This window comes from Monomorium pharaonis, chromosome 1 (genome assembly GCF_013373865.1).
Source record: "Monomorium pharaonis isolate MP-MQ-018 chromosome 1, ASM1337386v2, whole genome shotgun sequence".
Lineage (NCBI taxonomy): Eukaryota > Metazoa > Arthropoda > Insecta > Hymenoptera > Formicidae > Monomorium > Monomorium pharaonis.
In genome coordinates this window covers 1,007,215-1,023,569 of record NC_050467.1, presented here as the reverse complement: position 1 = coordinate 1,023,569, position 16,355 = coordinate 1,007,215, and the positions used below count along the sequence as shown (strand labels likewise).

General features: G+C 41.0%; 1 protein-coding gene, 1 long non-coding RNA gene and 1 pseudogene across 10 annotated transcripts in view; 2 read left to right on the top strand and 1 right to left on the bottom strand.

Moving 5' to 3' along the window:
• The window catches only part of LOC105834373 (ecdysone 20-monooxygenase), a 28,780-nt gene that overhangs the window by 1,551 nt on the left and 10,874 nt on the right, over positions 1-16,355 (top strand). The window contains exons 1-2 of one of the 9 annotated variants that reach the window (XM_036288633.1): positions 832-2,169; positions 2,347-2,579. In XM_036288633.1, the coding sequence (XP_036144526.1) occupies positions 1,761-2,169; positions 2,347-2,579 (642 nt within the window). In that variant the 5' untranslated portion in view covers positions 832-1,760. The other 8 variants (XM_036288639.1, XM_036288658.1, XM_036288650.1 and 5 more) reach the window with 8 other exon arrangements.
• LOC118646246 lies at positions 2,590-6,401 on the top strand (annotated as a pseudogene).
• On the bottom strand, positions 8,574-14,621 carry LOC114254819. The gene is made up of 2 exons (XR_003626105.2): positions 14,509-14,621; positions 8,574-12,131 (listed from the first exon to the last, which is right to left on the bottom strand). It is a non-coding gene; the product is annotated as an uncharacterized LOC114254819 (long non-coding RNA).

Genomic DNA, 16,355 nt, shown 5'->3' with positions numbered 1-16,355 from the left:
GAACAAAATGCTATCACTTACAAGTCGGCAACTTAATGGTCCTAAACCTCTGATATGATTTTAAATAAAATTCTTACAGTGGCTGCGTCCCGATATTTACTGTCAGTACTGAAAATCTACAGTATATGTGACGTAAACTATAGATTTTCAGTACTGGCAGTGAATATCAGAACGCATAGATAACCGTCTAGACAAATTATTATATTACTAACTTCGTGATAACTCGATTATCGATTTCATGCCTTATTGTCAGTGAAGCAAAATGTGAAAGGAAATTCTCTAACAATAAGATCAATGACGTTAGAAAAATAAAACTTTTTTTACAATCGAAGCTCGGAAGCGTTCCGTTTACTCAAAAGTAAATTCACGTTTTTTAATTTGTAGTTAAAAAATTATTAAATATAAATATAATTCAACATAATCTTTGTAATTTAAATCTTTTTCAACTTTTTTTAACTTTTTTACAAATTTGTATACGAATTATCATTTGAAATGTTGATTTGTGACAGTTGAGCGTTATTTTAATATGAGTTTCATATCCCATCAAAAAACCTTACAAAGGTAAAAAAGATATTCCAAAATAAATTTGAGACCAATATAGTTAGCCAAGTATATTTTTTAAAAAAGACTTAAAGAAATTTACTAAACATCTATTTAATAATTGCTTAAACGGGCTTGATGGATTAAATGATTAAAATCAACCAACAAGATTATAGTGAAGAAAAAACTTTATGTTACTTTATGTTACAGAACCAATGTAGCTACGTGTCAGATATAACTCCGTTGTTGCGCATCGGATTGGTGAGTGACAATTTATCTTTTATTGAGGTAATGGGTGTCAATTTTTAGAAATGTATATTACATTTAAATGCACATGAACATCAATTTGATACAAATAATACACATAATGTTAGAGACAACAACATCAACATCCGTTTCCTTAAAATAGTAAAAGCGTGATTTTACTTTGAAACTATGGCTTCTACGTAGCTCAGTGTTCACATTTTATGGACACGTTTCAGAGAGACGTTCAAAAATCATGTCACAGCTAAATCGCGGTCGAAGCCGCTCAGACTTTTCCTCTGCTGGTTTTGAACGGCGCGCGCGACATTGCCATCATCAAGAAAAGTCACTGTCTGCTCTTCACGCGGAGATAATGTTGAATTAATTATATTTGCTTAATTCGATCATCGATGGTCACGATTGTCAATTGCTCTATTCACTTGGTTGATTCTTTAAATTTTGAATCTTCACGTTTTATGCGAAAGACGCGATCATTATAAATTTATAATTCTTCTGATATTGGTAATTATCGACATTTGTTTAATGATTTTCGAACAGTGTTTTAATTATTAGGTTTTCTCCAATCTCGTTTCGTTTGCGGCAAATAATTATTCATCGAGTTGAAATTAATTTTCTTTAGCTTTATTAAAAATACACAGTAGATAAATGTCCCTATACGTCGGTAATAATCAACGAGCACTTACATTTTACAATTTGCAATTTAAACGAAGGTGCGTTGGTGCGTACGTGATACAGCGTGCACTTCAGAGCGACGCGCGTCGCTCTCTCGTCTCTCGGCTCTCGGGCGCAAGACGTATGTCAGGAAAAGTGCGCGGACGCGATCAAAGAATTTTTTTTTAGTCCTCGGAAGGAATAAAAAGTTTCGCGGGATGGGAAAAATTTGGGGGCTCGCCAAACATAACTCCCCCTTCCTTCCTCTCTTCGAATAATTGCTTTGGAAATTATGAATCGCGGCGATGTCGTTGCGGTCGAATTTCGCGCGGCTTCTCTCGAGCCTTCGTCGGCGATCGCGTTACCGTCCTCCTCGAGGAAGTCGTCGCTATCACCCGGTGCCGCGTTGCCGCGACGAGTATCCCGAGCAGTGGCCCAGCTACAACCTCGCCTCGACCGCACTCTCCCGCAATAAGCTTCGCGTGCAGACCCGCGAACCGCAAACGGTGGGACCTATCGACGAGCAACAGCAGCACCACCACCAGGAGATGGTGGAGGAGCGAAAGGAGGACGGCTTCCTCGTGGACGCGCAAGAGACGATCTTTGTGTTGGCGAGGATCGCGATTGTAACCTCGGTTATCACCACCCTGCTCGCCGCGTACGTGATAACGCGCCTCACTCATGCCACTTCGTTTCCCATCATTCTGCGAAAAGGTAAAAACCAGAAAGCGAATGCTGATAGATTGTCAATAGATTCGAGTAGAATAGAATATTGAAGCTGCATTAAGCTTTGTCAGCCATAAAACCGAATTAAATCTTAAATTGAATTTCACATAGTCGTTCATGTGATTCGATCGCTCGTGGACCGCACATTTTGATTGTATCGCATAGGTATAGAGTTTCTCGGGCCGATTTTTATCAAGTTCGGGCAGTGGGTGTCGACGCGGCGAGACGTTTTCCCGCGGGACGTCTGTGACATCCTTTCACGACTGCAGCGAAACGCGATTTCGCATCCCTGGCTGTACACGGAGCGTCTTTTCGAGGCGACCTACGGTCCGTCGTGGCGAAATTTATTTGTCAAGTTCGACGATAAAGAGCCGATCGGCTCAGGATGCTGCGCGCAGGTATGCACCCGATATCGGAGTAGAGCTCGAAGACTCGAGAATAGATTCGCTTAAGAATCGCTCAATCAGACGCACGTATTCTGCACGTGACGAGACAAACCGATGCATGCGTAGGTGTACAAAGCGTGGATCGACCTGAGTGTGACGCGGGTTCCTCGAACGTCGCGTTTCGTCGAAAGTAAGCTAGAAAGTGTTTTCACCTATCTTACCTCTACCTCTCTCTCTCTCTCTCTCTCTCTCTCTCTCTCTGTCTCTCTCTCTCTCTCTTTCACACGTACTATCATACGATAGAAATCGTGTGAGCGCTATTTCGCGAAAGGCCTTACTATCGTTACCTGGAACAGAGACATTTAAGCCTGTCCGAATGGATTTGCATAACCGCGTTAAACGCGCAGAGAAGTTAGGCCCACGAAATAAATAATTCGATATATTGTCGAGATTCCACTTCCAAAGCCTTACCTTTTCCTACGATTTTTCTTTCTCTTGCAAAAACATGATCGAAATATCTTATCACTTATCTTGCGATCATAAACACATTAAGGGATAATTTAAATTCATTTAAAAATAATTGAAATTTTGTATTTTTTTAAAAATGGTTTCCTACACATTTCTAGTTATAAAGAAATATTTTCGGATACGAGTATCTAAAAGCACAAGAAAGTTTAAACATATAGTTCATTGAATCTGACAATGAGTGTTAGACGTGGATGATGAAAAGAATTACTGTATAATAAAAAAAATGTAACAATTCTTAATCTTGTTTCAAAATTTTATTTGATTTTTCGCCTAGCAGCATCAACTTGTTAATAACTAAAATGTTAAATGAGAAACGATACAGATATCAATAATTTCAGATGGAAGTCTCGATGAAAACGATGAATTTGCGTCTACCAGTCCGCGTGCCAGGAAATTGCAAATCGTTGCGGTAAAAGTGTTGCATCCTGGAATCAAAGACCAACTCAAGTATCTTCTTTGAAATATCGTGCAGATAATATTTAATAGTCTTACCCGATAACGCTCAAGCGCGTCACCGATATAAAAGTCGCGTGATAAAAGATCGTGGATATTTATATTCACGTTATATCGCGAGCGTCTTATCGCTATCGTGTCAACCTGTAAATTTTCCTTTGACCAAAATGTCGAGTTTATAAACATCTTCCAAACTTGTAAGTCTTTCAAAAGAAATTAATGTCTAGTGTTTTTAATTTACGAGAGAGAGAGAGAGAGAGAGAGAGAGAGAGAGAGAGAGAGAGAGTTCACTCTCGATTGGACCAGGACGTTTTCGTTGAACATTAATTCAATTTAACCTGAAAAGTCTGCTACGAAATGTTGTCCGCGACACTATAACGTAGGATATTTTACATGCATTTGCTTCAGAAGGGATATTGCGATAATGCGCGGCCTTTCCAAGTGCGCCACGTACTTGATTCCGAGGTTGCATTGGCTCAGTCTTACGGATTGCATCGACGAATTTGCACGCATGATGGAAAACCAAGTAATTTTCTCATGATTGCTCTTGCATTTACCTTACATAATTCGGAAAAATTCTCGTTTGGGGAGATTTATTTGTATCGAATTTTCTCGGAGATTGAGACTTGTTGGAACCGGCATAACTCCAATGAGTGCGCGAGACGAAATGAAAGAAAGTCATTCGCTTCATTCGTGACAATGAGAGAACAAAAATAATCCAGACGGTAACTCGTTTCAATTGTGCCGAATTGTTTCAATCTCCCGAGTAATGTCTGTACTTGAAAAGCAATGAGCGAGAGATGGCGGCAGTTCGCGTTTAATTAACGATAAATGGTGTGCGATCGATCTTGGCGAAGGTTGACATGCGACTGGAAGCCTCCAATCTCGCGAGATTTTCAGCGAATTTTTCGATGAGGGACGACATCGCGTTCCCGTACCCTTACACGCACCTAACTCGTCGTGGGATACTCGTCGAGAGTTTTCACGAGGGTACACCGATATCCGAATATCTCGAACACGACGATGCTGCTTTACAGCGGAAACTCGCCAAGATAGGAATCGCGACGGTTCTTCAAATGGTCAATATGTTTCCAACGATTTCTAAATTATTATTATTATTATTGTCATTAACGTATGAATGGTGAATGTAGCGACCTGTTAAGATCTTTCGATCGAAAACAATAACGCGTGGACACTGTTTGGCACTGTAGATATTTAAAGACAATTTCATCCACTGTGATTTGCACCCGGGCAACATTCTAGTCGAAAAAGCGGTCGTCCCGAAGGCGAGCCTGTTCGACACCTTTCGGCGGGTCATTACCCCCGATTACGTGGCGCACGATCCACGCCTGATTATACTCGACTGCGGCCTAGTGGTATCTCTCAATGATCGCTGCCGACAAAATCTCCGGGACGTTTTTTACTCGGTGCTAATGGGAAATGTAAGCCTGAGAGATAACGTTCACTTTTTATTCACATGCGCTCCTTGCTCGAGCTTTCTTAACGGGGAACTTGAGCCGGAGGAACATGTTTATTCTTTTTATTCTTTTTCTTCTCTCTCTCTCTCTCTCTCTCTCTCTCTCTCTCTCTCTCTCTCTCTCCTTTTTTTTCTCTCCTTACCGAAGCATGCTTTCCTCCGGTATTTTAATAGGGAGAGGGGGGGGGGAGGGACGTAAACCAGAGGCGTGAGACGCCTATTTTTAATCAAGGCACATCTTTTCCGGTGTCCAGTCTCGAGAGCAAGGAGACCGTCGTTGTAAAGTAGATGGTAAAAGTTTACGATGTATAAAACTAATCGGTAGCTATACTGCACTCGTCACGCGAACGTAAAGAATCGATCTGTAGAGAAAAACTATTCGTTTCAAACTCGAGTGCAATCAAAATGTGTAATTGTCGCTATTTACATTCCTCTCTATTTTTCCTTTTACATACATATCATGACATTTCTCAAAGCTTTACGTGTAAAATGTAACGTAGGGCGAAATGGCGGCGCAGTACATCCTAGAGCACAGTTCGCACATGACCCCCGATCCGGACGGCTTCAAATGCTCAATGAGGAACATCGTCAAGTCACATCTTTGTAATCCATTTAACGTTAGTAACAGGTATTTCCTTCTAACAATAAGTCTAAGAAATCACTGAAGCGACGAAGAATGTAAAGTAGTTTTTCGCACGCGATCTTCATTCATCGTGTCGTCGCTCGATCGATATTGTATGGGTCTGTTATTAATTTTTTTTAGCTGCTTGTCCGCACGTTGATTCGATTGTGTATTGCTTCTCGGAATCAATCTCTCATTTTTTACTTTTACCGTGCGCGTAAACATTATAATACGTGGTACCATCGCCGTTTCAGTAGCTGTATCGTGTATCGAATCGTCGTAGCGCGGAGTAATAATAATAGTAATAATAGCAACAACGCGAATGCAAACGGCGTGATTATAGCGGCGGGAGTGCTGTCGGATATGCTATTTAAGGTTGTGCGAATTCGATCGGGATCAATCGGCCGTATAGAGAGACGTAAAACGAAATGGCGTGAAAAACGAAAACGGCGCGCAATTACGTTCGAGTATTAACACGCGCGAGGGGTGGACTAACCAGTTTTTGATACCGGTATCGTAACGCCGCGATAATCCATAACGCGGATAATCGCGATGGATTATTGCGATTCTAAAGATAGGCAGGCACTTGCATCGCGTGGAAAGTTGGTCGGACGCTCGGAGATCGGTCGTCGAAGGACCGTGACCGCGTATACAACCGCGTTTTCCTGTTTAGAGAAGTAATTGCTACACGCACGGCCCGGTGGGGCATCCGCAGGTAAACATAAGTACCGTTGTGTCGGAATTATTCTCCGCGATGGTCCGTCACCGAGTCAAGCAGGACGGATCCTTTAGCAGCGTGATTCTTAGTATGCTGGTGATCGAGGGCCTCGGCCGATGCCTGGACCCCGATGTCGATATTTTCACGGAGCTCCTTCCCTACATCCTCAGCACTGCCATATACAACGAGTAAAGACAAGACTGAACAAAGTTAACTCCCTCATTTCTGTCACATTACTTTTTGAAGTACCTCTTATAATAAAACAATTTCGTTTGTACGTAATAGTCACGGATTTGTTATTTATTCTTGTTTCGTAATTAATGATACACGCTAGGCGTTATATGCCAAATAGATATTAGTCGTGTTGCGTAGTTTAGGTACGGTGGTTCCGGAACGAGAGGAACCTCGGGCGAATTCCAGCTTTAATACGAACGCGTCGCGTCGGTCAGACGACGATCCGCAAAGAGAGAAAGAAGAGGAAGGAGAGAAAGGAAGGGGAAAACGGAGAGAGGATTCCCATTTTTTTAAACGAATCACCGCGCCGTGTAATCGCATCCGACAGAATTCCGGCGAGTGACCAGTTGATCGCTTCCTGGTTGGTCGGTCGATCGAGTCTCTTTGCTACACGCGCGTACACCTTACTATACTTATGGGTGCCGAAAGGCTTCTCCCCCTCCGACAAGCGGATTATTAATCGAAAAAAAATTCATTAAATCTTCCTTTTTTTTTACAAGAAATGAAGTTTATCAAGTTATATACACGAAGCTAACGATAAGTCAATAGAGTCGTATCGATATATCTTAGAGGACTCCTTGGAGGAACTGTGACTCCGCAGTATTCGATCAAATATCTATCATATCCCATGTTCGATTCACATACTAACAATATGTTATTTGTTTAATGAAACAAATAAAAAAAATAAATCTCTTTATATAGGGAAATTAATATATGCTATCTTCTATTTTCTCGTTCTTTTTACTTTATTTATGTAATGTTCAGTGTTCTTTACCTTATACACTTCATCTTTTATTCATTTATTCCTCGCTGTTTCTTCATTTTACGCCTACTTTTTATTCAAAGGCCAAAGATGAGAACTTGGATTATAAATCGCGATTACGCGATATGGTAATATATATTGGTCGCTTGTTATTTTTGGAATGGTCTTGGCTCTTCGTTTGATAAATTCTATTTTTAGATTCATTCCATGTTTATACTTAAGAAAAGAAAAGACATATAAGATAAAGAAAATGTTTAAAAACTCGTCAGATGCAATATTTATGTCAAACAATATCGCTTCTTCTTTCTTTCTTTCTTCGAAAATATGACGATGCATCGCCACTCACACGTTTACAGGCGGATAATTAAAATTCCAAGCGACAGTATGAGAAATTAAATGTGATTCGTCGCGACAGAATAGAAGGCCGAGCGAAGGTCGGATTCAGATTTAGTCCGATTAGTTGATCATTTTTAAGAAATAAACCAACCGCTTTTAGTACCGTCGCGGTCGGCTTTTCGTCTCTCTTTCACACGTTGCTTACATTCGTCGCAAACCCCGAACCTACCGTCGTTTTTCATAAAAGAAATAGGTTTCCTTCTGCCCTGTGGGATTCCAAAACGGAACGTGATAATTAGACCCGGTTAAGCAACACACGGGGCCAACTTCGGAAACCAGTTTTTTTGGTTTTTTTTTTTTTTTTTTTTTTTTTAAGCAACAGCCACCTTTTCAGACAGACCTCACGTCCCACGTCTCACGCACAGTAGAACATAATTTCTAGAAGAAAGATGAACGATAAATGTGTCTTCAAAATTTTTGGAATGTCCTTTTTCTATTATTATTATTATTATTCAGGACAGTCGCCAACTTAGTCAGCCCGTTGCTGAAATATCACGAATGATACTTTTATGACGGTTTTTTTAGATATCGCACAGCTCGAACAGCTACACACGGAATATCATCGCGTGTCACACGGGAGATTCTTGCTTCGGGAAGAATCTTCACTTCGTCGCGACTTTTTCGGGACGCCAAATTGTGACCGGAGTCACGTTTTCGCCGCTTCACGTGAGACACGCACGCACGCCTGGCTCTGTCGTGGTTTATTTATGCGTGCGATTATTTCGCGCCGTAGGAACAGATGTTTACGCGTATACAGGGTGTGCCGAATCTACCGAGCGTCCTCTCGGCTGCTGCGAAAGACAGAAATGAAAAAATTGGACGAAACGATAATCGTTTTATTCTTCTCATTAATAATTACAGAGGAATTAATTGGTACTGATATTTAATACGCAATTAATGCAAAGACCTCGTTACAATACAATGCTAATAAGACGATCATTAATTCGAGGCAGAATAAAATGTAACAATGAAGAATAAAATTAGTTCGTGATTCGTGTAATCATTTGTGTTGAGAACACATATTTATATTTGTTTACAAGTATATGATTATTTTATAATTTGATACATTAATTTTAATAGATATTTGACGTTCACCGCAAACATCGGTGCAATTAACTCGCGTTTGTTTTTCTCTCGAGACTGCTCTTAATTTTAAGTAAGAGGCGCGTTATCCGACATTTATTAAGGGAGTAAGATACATACAGAATTACTTGTATGTTTAAACAAACACGCATTATCGATAAAACATTTGATACTTCATTTTTTTCGTCTCTACAAGGGATTTCACCTCTGATCTTATACATACATGCTTACAGATAAAAATAGATGTTTCATTGAAATTCTGTAGATTGTAAAAAGTTATCTAAATTACTACAAATACAGGTTTTTGAGCTGAAGATGATACGCTCTTTTTCCAGCAGCTTCAATAATTACGTAAGCTAACGGTACGGCGCTTATAAATTAGCATTGGCGTTGAGGAAGAATTTGCGCATTGCTTATTTTTTTTAATGCAAATTTGACTACCGACTAAATTTCAGGATCAAATTTACTTGTAAATTTCAAAGAGGCAATCCACCAGAGCACGTATCATGAAACTGTTCAGAATAGTATTCGACTGGAATTATTCTATTTTCTCTAGAAAATAGAATCTAAAAAAAATTTTGATAATAATTGAAAATAATTCGGATTGAAATCTATTCGGAAAAGTTCCATGCGTGATACATGCCCAGGCAACATTTAACGAATAACAAGATGATTTAAAAGGGAACATTAACGGGAAGGCAGGGGGTTAATTAAATCCGCAATTGCAAAACTTCCCCGCTCGGTTGAGTCGAATCGACGATAAAAAGGAGGTCATGCTAGATCGTAGAAAACGATTGTGTTGCTTATTAATATCGCTGGTTATTTTACGCATTCTGTATGCGCATTTTTGTACCTACTTATGGAAACTTAGCTCCGGCCAGGCATACGCAATCGAAGAAACATAACCAACGTGCGTTTCACGCTTCCAGATTAGAACCAATGCACGCTTGTCATTAATACTTAAATTGGAACATGCGACACTGAAACACTGGATTTGGTGCCGAATATATTGCTTAAAATATAAATTTTGTTCCCGTCAATTTACAAACGCTCATAGAAAGTAAGATCTACTTACAGTGATCAAAATTAAACTCTTGACAATCATGTGTCTACAATGCTCATTTGATTATAAATAAATCGCACGTTGAAATTGATGCATAATATTTATAATGGAGATAAAGTACCCCCGAAGAAATTACTTGAATTATGAAAAAGATATTAAAATTTGAATGTCTGTAAAGATATATTTAAGGAAAAATGCGACGCGATCAGGAGAACAGAGAAGTTCTGTTTCTCTTTTGCGTCGGAACATAATGGGCTTTTGTACCCAGCGTCTTTGCGGTAATTTTCATGCCTGTGTACACTTCCTTGTATACTATACCGTATCTTTCGCGGGTTGGCTTATGCCGTCTCGACGCTCGTTTTTACTTAGTTTTATTCCGTTCGAATAGAAACGAGTTCCCAATCGACGTCTCATTCCACGTGCTCACGCCCTCTTATGTACGTTATAGAGCTACATCATTTCCCCCTGACCCGGTCTAGCCCGTTTTATGCAGCTGTCCGTTCCACTACGGACAGCGGTCTCACACCATTACAAGCGACGGACAAATATCTAACCTTTAAACGGAAAAAGGGAGATTGTTAGACCGTCATCTTTTCGACTAGTCGTATATTCTCGAGGTGTGTGTGTGTGTGTGTGTATCTCGCAATAGAAATAACATACATATTTTCTAATAAAAGCGCTCAGGTGTCCGAGAAGAGGAAAGGGACCAAAATTAGGAGCAAAATTACTGGTTTTGGTATTTGTGGGACAGCTTCCCTTATGTTTTTATATTCCGTTCAAAGTTAATTACGCTATGAATATTAATCTGCTGATTATAAAATTCATTTTACGGCTCCGTGAAGGATGCTGTCTCCCCATCTAGACTTTTACACCACGCGTTACTCAATTCCGTCTCCTTTCCCTCCCGAATTACTGGATGTAATTCAGCCGCCAATGTTTACCGGCCACTTCCAGTTTTTAGAACATCTAGATGAGCGGCTACAGGTCTATTTTCTACTCGGCGTAGACGACAGTTTGCTCTAATCTCTCGCTCCGGTTTTCAGGTCTTACTCGATTTTTCCAATCTTGTTGGCTTAGTCCTTCCTTGACGGAGTTGTTTACGCCCTTCGTGAGAATGATGCCAACCGATCCGACGTTCGATCTGGTTGACGGTTGTTCCGCGTGATCGCGTAAATTCACCGCGAGACAACGAGATTAATTTGGACGCGTAAATTAAATCCTGTCTCGTGCGTCGGTAACTTTTCACTCAAGCACGCGCTAGTATTGTCTGATTACTTTAATTTAGAAAATGCACGATCGTTCCTCACGTTTCTCGCGGAACAGTTCACGTTTGATCCATTATACTTGCCGGTTTTCTGTACGTTTAAACCTTTTTAGTTTCAGGATAGTTAATTTTAGACTTCATACGTGTGTTTACGATGTTATTTTTTTAAAAACCAAATCTGGTCCCGTGTAAATTTTGATTTCAAGATAAAATTTCAAAAAGAAGAAAAAGTTCTATGAGACCTTGGTAAAGAGAGACTGTTACAGAAATCGAGAATCTCGTTTATATCCTCGAGATCTGGAATCGTTTCTGTCCTATCTCGCTTTCTATTACGTCTATTATCTTTCTATTCATGATTCTCACAAGCGATTTATCTAATCGGCATACCCTCTGATAATTGATTACATTTAAAGGTTATCAATTGTACCAACCCGATAACTTCTCGACCCTCTCAAGACTTTTTCGCTCATTATTTCTTCGCTTTCGTAACCCTTCAATCTCAAAGTGAAAAAAAAAATGTCGAGAGAATCAACTTGTAAAATTCTTGCATAGATAACAATATATAGATAACAAAAGTTGACGTGAAGATTAGCGTGATTCGCAGTTAAAAGAAGTGATGGAAATTTAACGGTGAAAAGTTTAAATGGCAACTTGAAGGCGTATTCAGCGGTCTGACCCGATGGCTATTTTTGTCTGAGAAAAAAAGACGAGAAGAGGACGAGAAAAGGCGAGGATAGTTACGGCATCCCGTAGCGGTGGTGGAACGTCGAGGATCAGTCTCCCCCGATCAGGAGCGACTCGCATCTTTCTCGGCGAGAAACGTTCCAACGCCATCTGCGATCCGTTCTGTCATCCGGAACCCCCCACTGTGGGCATACAGGTTCCCACGGGGCCCCACCATCGGGCGACAACCAATCTACGTCGTGACGCGATCGCAGAACCGACGAGCAGGGCACGACGGGGCTGTAAACAGAGAGAACAAGGAGATAAGAGAGTTTGTCTCTGACGATGTCGCGAGACGGAGATGGACCGGTGGGCCCAGCCCCGGCCCCGGCCCCGGCCCCGGCCCCGATCCCATCTGGCCGTCCTCAGGCGATTCCTCTATGTACGAGATGACCGAAGAGGCAACGAAGCGGTGGCCTGTCTCCCCGTTTCCTCGCGCGGATCTGCGCGGGTCTTCGCTTCTTGTCCCCCCTTTCGGCGTGATACCATTCATAAATTCGATCGATACGCCGAACAATGCGGCAATTAACCACGACAAAAGTTTCGTTCGCCGCATATACATCTCCCCCTTTCTTCTTCTTTTGTCTCTCTCTCTCTCTCTCTCTCTCTCTCTCTCTCTCTCTCTCTCTCTCTCTCTCCTCGCGGTATCTCTTCCTCCCCATCTCGCCTTCCCGCGTACTCTTCCTCCTTCGTCTCATACTCACGTTACTCTTCTCACTTGTACGTCCGGGTCGCGGGCTCGTTCTCCTCTCCCTCCCGCGTGCATCCCATCGAGAACCCTCCTCATCCATGGCGGCCCTCTCTCTTCCCTCTTTTTTCTTTTCCCTCTGTCCTCCTCCTCTTCATCCTTCACCCGCTCTTTTTCCACCTCCGTTCTTACTCCCACTTCTATTCTACCGCCAGACCTCTTCCTCCTCCAACCCTGTCACGCTTTCGGAGTTTTTGGAAAACACGAGGGTTCCCGAGGAACTTTTTGGGATCAGTGACGTCGTGACTGTCTAACGAGTTGGACAACACAATAGTTGGTTCATCGTTGTCGTCGTTGTCGCGACAATTCGGACGGACCGACGATCGCTCTCGTACTTTCGGTCCCTGAACTTCTTTAATTTGTCAATTTCCACAGAAATTCGTGTACGATAATACGTTTATTGTAGGTGCCGACGGAGAATTTTGAGAGAATCTTGACGACAGCGGCTATGACAATGCGCTTGAGGCTTGTAAGTTTTCAAATTTTATACCTTTTAACATTTTGCTCGTCTATCGAGAATGTTAGAAACAGTTGTAATTTTTTGGAGCATTACTGTTCAAAATGTCTAAATGAAACTATATGTTCTGTTAAGGGTGTATCGGACATACAATCTTAGACAAAAGTGCATGAAATTCGAAATATCTATGCCTAACGCATAGTAAATCTAGATGTAAGAAACTTGAACGATAGTTGAAGTCTTATTTTTACTCTTACAAAGGTATTTTTTACGTATTTGCGATTTTTTTCACTTATGAATTTAAACTTTTGACAGTGAAAATGCACAATTATCTTAAGTTATATTTTATTTCTTTAAAACGGTATAGTGAAGACAATTGAAACTTGGCAGATATTTTCATCTATTCATACTGGATGTACAAAAAAATTCAAAACACTGGTACTATTTCTTCTATATTTTTTTAGCTGTTTCATCCGTTAAGATCGTCCTTTTCCATAAGAAAAGGATACTATGTAAAATCAGTGAAAATAAAAATAGTTATAACTCAGCAACCGTTTAGTGGATGCGTTTTCAATTTTTTGCAGTACATTAGGGAAACTAAAAGAACAATTTCACAAATTTTTAGCAACTTTGTACCATTTTGAACTTCAGTCCGATACATCCTTAATTAAGATTATTCATGCGACAATTACGTATGTGTGATTTTATATTCGACAAATAGTTTTTTTATTTACTCCTTTAAGCTCATATGCCTGAGAAAATTCGATGTAAGGCTTGGAAACACTCTTACTATGAGATGGTTATTGTAGAGTTAAATTTATATGAATAACATAGTATCAACTATTTCACACCTACCAAGCAAGGCATTTAATTCTAGAAACTTTACACGTACGGCTAATGCACGTGCTTATGTTTATCGGTTCAATGATTTTCTAGTGCAAATGAGAAATGGAATAATATGCAGCATTAGAATAATATGTTGTATTTATAGCCTATACTTACAAACTAAATACTCGGAGCACATAATATATCTGCTGCAGTAAAGCTCATATTTTAAACCCGAAGAGGGTTTTGTTAAGAGGGTTTTGTCACTATACAAAAATACGAAACTACTTTTGATTATTAAATTGTCATAATTATTTTTCTAATAACTATGTAATTAAATGTGATCTAACTTGAAAATCATCTCTGACAATTAATCAAATTAATCAATTGCATTTGCAACTATTATTTTGATAGCTCTTTTTGGCCAACATCAAATACTTTATTTTTAATTATTTATTTTGTCGTTAATATTAAAATATCTCTCATAATATTTTACTTTTGAAGTCTCTTTATTCGCATTATCTCGCTGTGCAGAAAATCAATTATGTTTAAATTTTAGTCAAGTTAATTCAGATTTTAATACCTACACGTTTTCAAGCTTCAACTGTTTCAATCTTGCTCAAGCTCGGTTGCATCGACGGTATGCATTAAAAAAGTCTCTGGTTCCTCAGAAAAGGAAGATTGAATTAAAAAAACATAGGGAACGTTAAAAATAATAAAAGAATGCGTCGGAAATACGAGTCGACAATTAGCTCTCCGATAGACGATCTTATTGTTAGAAGAAGAAGAAGACAGTGAGGAAGGAGGTATTTCTGATCTCGCTTTTTACGAGACACCCTATAAGAGACGAAGGGGGACATGTGTGTGCTCGCGCGGTCACAACTCTCCGTTTTTACGTACATCCACCGTTGGAAGAAAGGAGCATCGGTCGCTGCTACTACCACCTGTGCTCTGTGGCGAGGCGTTTCGCGCGCGGATTTCCGGGTCCGCTTGGCGCGCGCGGTCTGCCGCGAAAGAGGCAACGCGTGCGCCGATCGGGCCGCGCGCGAGTAGACTAGACCGGAGAGCAGGCCAGGCCGGACCGGATCACGAGACACACGCACGCACACGCACGCACACATACGGAGAGTCAGAGAGTGAGAAGAATTCGGCGCGGCGAAGTCGCGCCGTCGTCGTCATCGGGGGAGAGAGTGAGAGACTGGTGCGCGCGCGGCGCTCCGCGCGACACATAACACATCCCACACGCGTGAACGGTGCGACGCGACGGCGGCGCGTGGACATGCGTGCGATTTGCTGATCGCGACTTACTGCGGCGGGCCGAGACGAGCGCGCGAGGGCGAGTTTTCGTCGTTTTCGGCGGAGCTTCCGCGTCATGGTAATTACCACGATCGCGCCAATCTCCATTTCCATAAGACTGGAGACGCGAGACTGGAGTGCGGTCTTGGCTTGCGCGAAAGATCGCGAAAGTGACGATCGTTCGCGATCGAATCGAGGATCCTGTGCGGAATCGAACAAATAGGAATATACATATGTATATATGCATACGAGTTCGAAGACGTCATAATTTCGACGAGTTCACGTTCGGAGAACGATGCGATAAACAAATGTTGTCTATGTTTACCCGCGTAACAACAGGACAATGCGACAGTGACGCTGACGGTTGACAGCTGACGTGAGGTAAGATACACTCTTTCCGTATTATACGCGCGCTGAGAATCGACCTCGTCGAAATTACGGCGATTTCCGCTGTCTCGGTCTCTTTAACCGAACAATTGGCAAGAATTCGCAACAAAATATCGCCAAGTAAGATAACTCGTTTACGAAGAAACACGAATAATCTATTATTGTGCGAAACGATAACAATTGTTATTATTTTGGTTATTTAAAAATATTCGCATGATAAAGTGCTGATTTCTAAACGTTTAACAACACAATGAGGAATCAATGACGTATCGCTCTCTCTCTCTCTCTCTCTCTCTCTCTCTCTCTCTCTCTCTCTCTCTCTCTCTATCATCGTCTCATCTCATCTCATCTCTCTCTCAATCTCTTCCTCGTCGCTCTCTCTCTCTCTCTCTCTCTCTATTCTCTCTCTCTCCTCTCTCTCTCTCTCTCTCTCTCTCTCTCTCTCTCTCTCTCTCTCTGTGTGTGTGTGTGTGTGTGTGTGTGTGTGTCTCTCGCCCATCCTCTCTCGCCCCTTTTTACCAAATATTACATAAAACGTATTAATTTTCTAAAATTCTTACTAGCAAGTACAAAAAGTAAGCTCGTCAATCTTGTCAAGGAGAGAGAGGACAGACTCTTGTAGGGTAAAAGATGTGTACAAGTATATTTTTATGTTATGTGCCAGGTACGGTTCGGCGGTCGCATACGTATCTGTCGAAATAACGAAGGCTTTATTATTGTAAAGTAAAGCGTTAGATACGGTGTGCTTCTT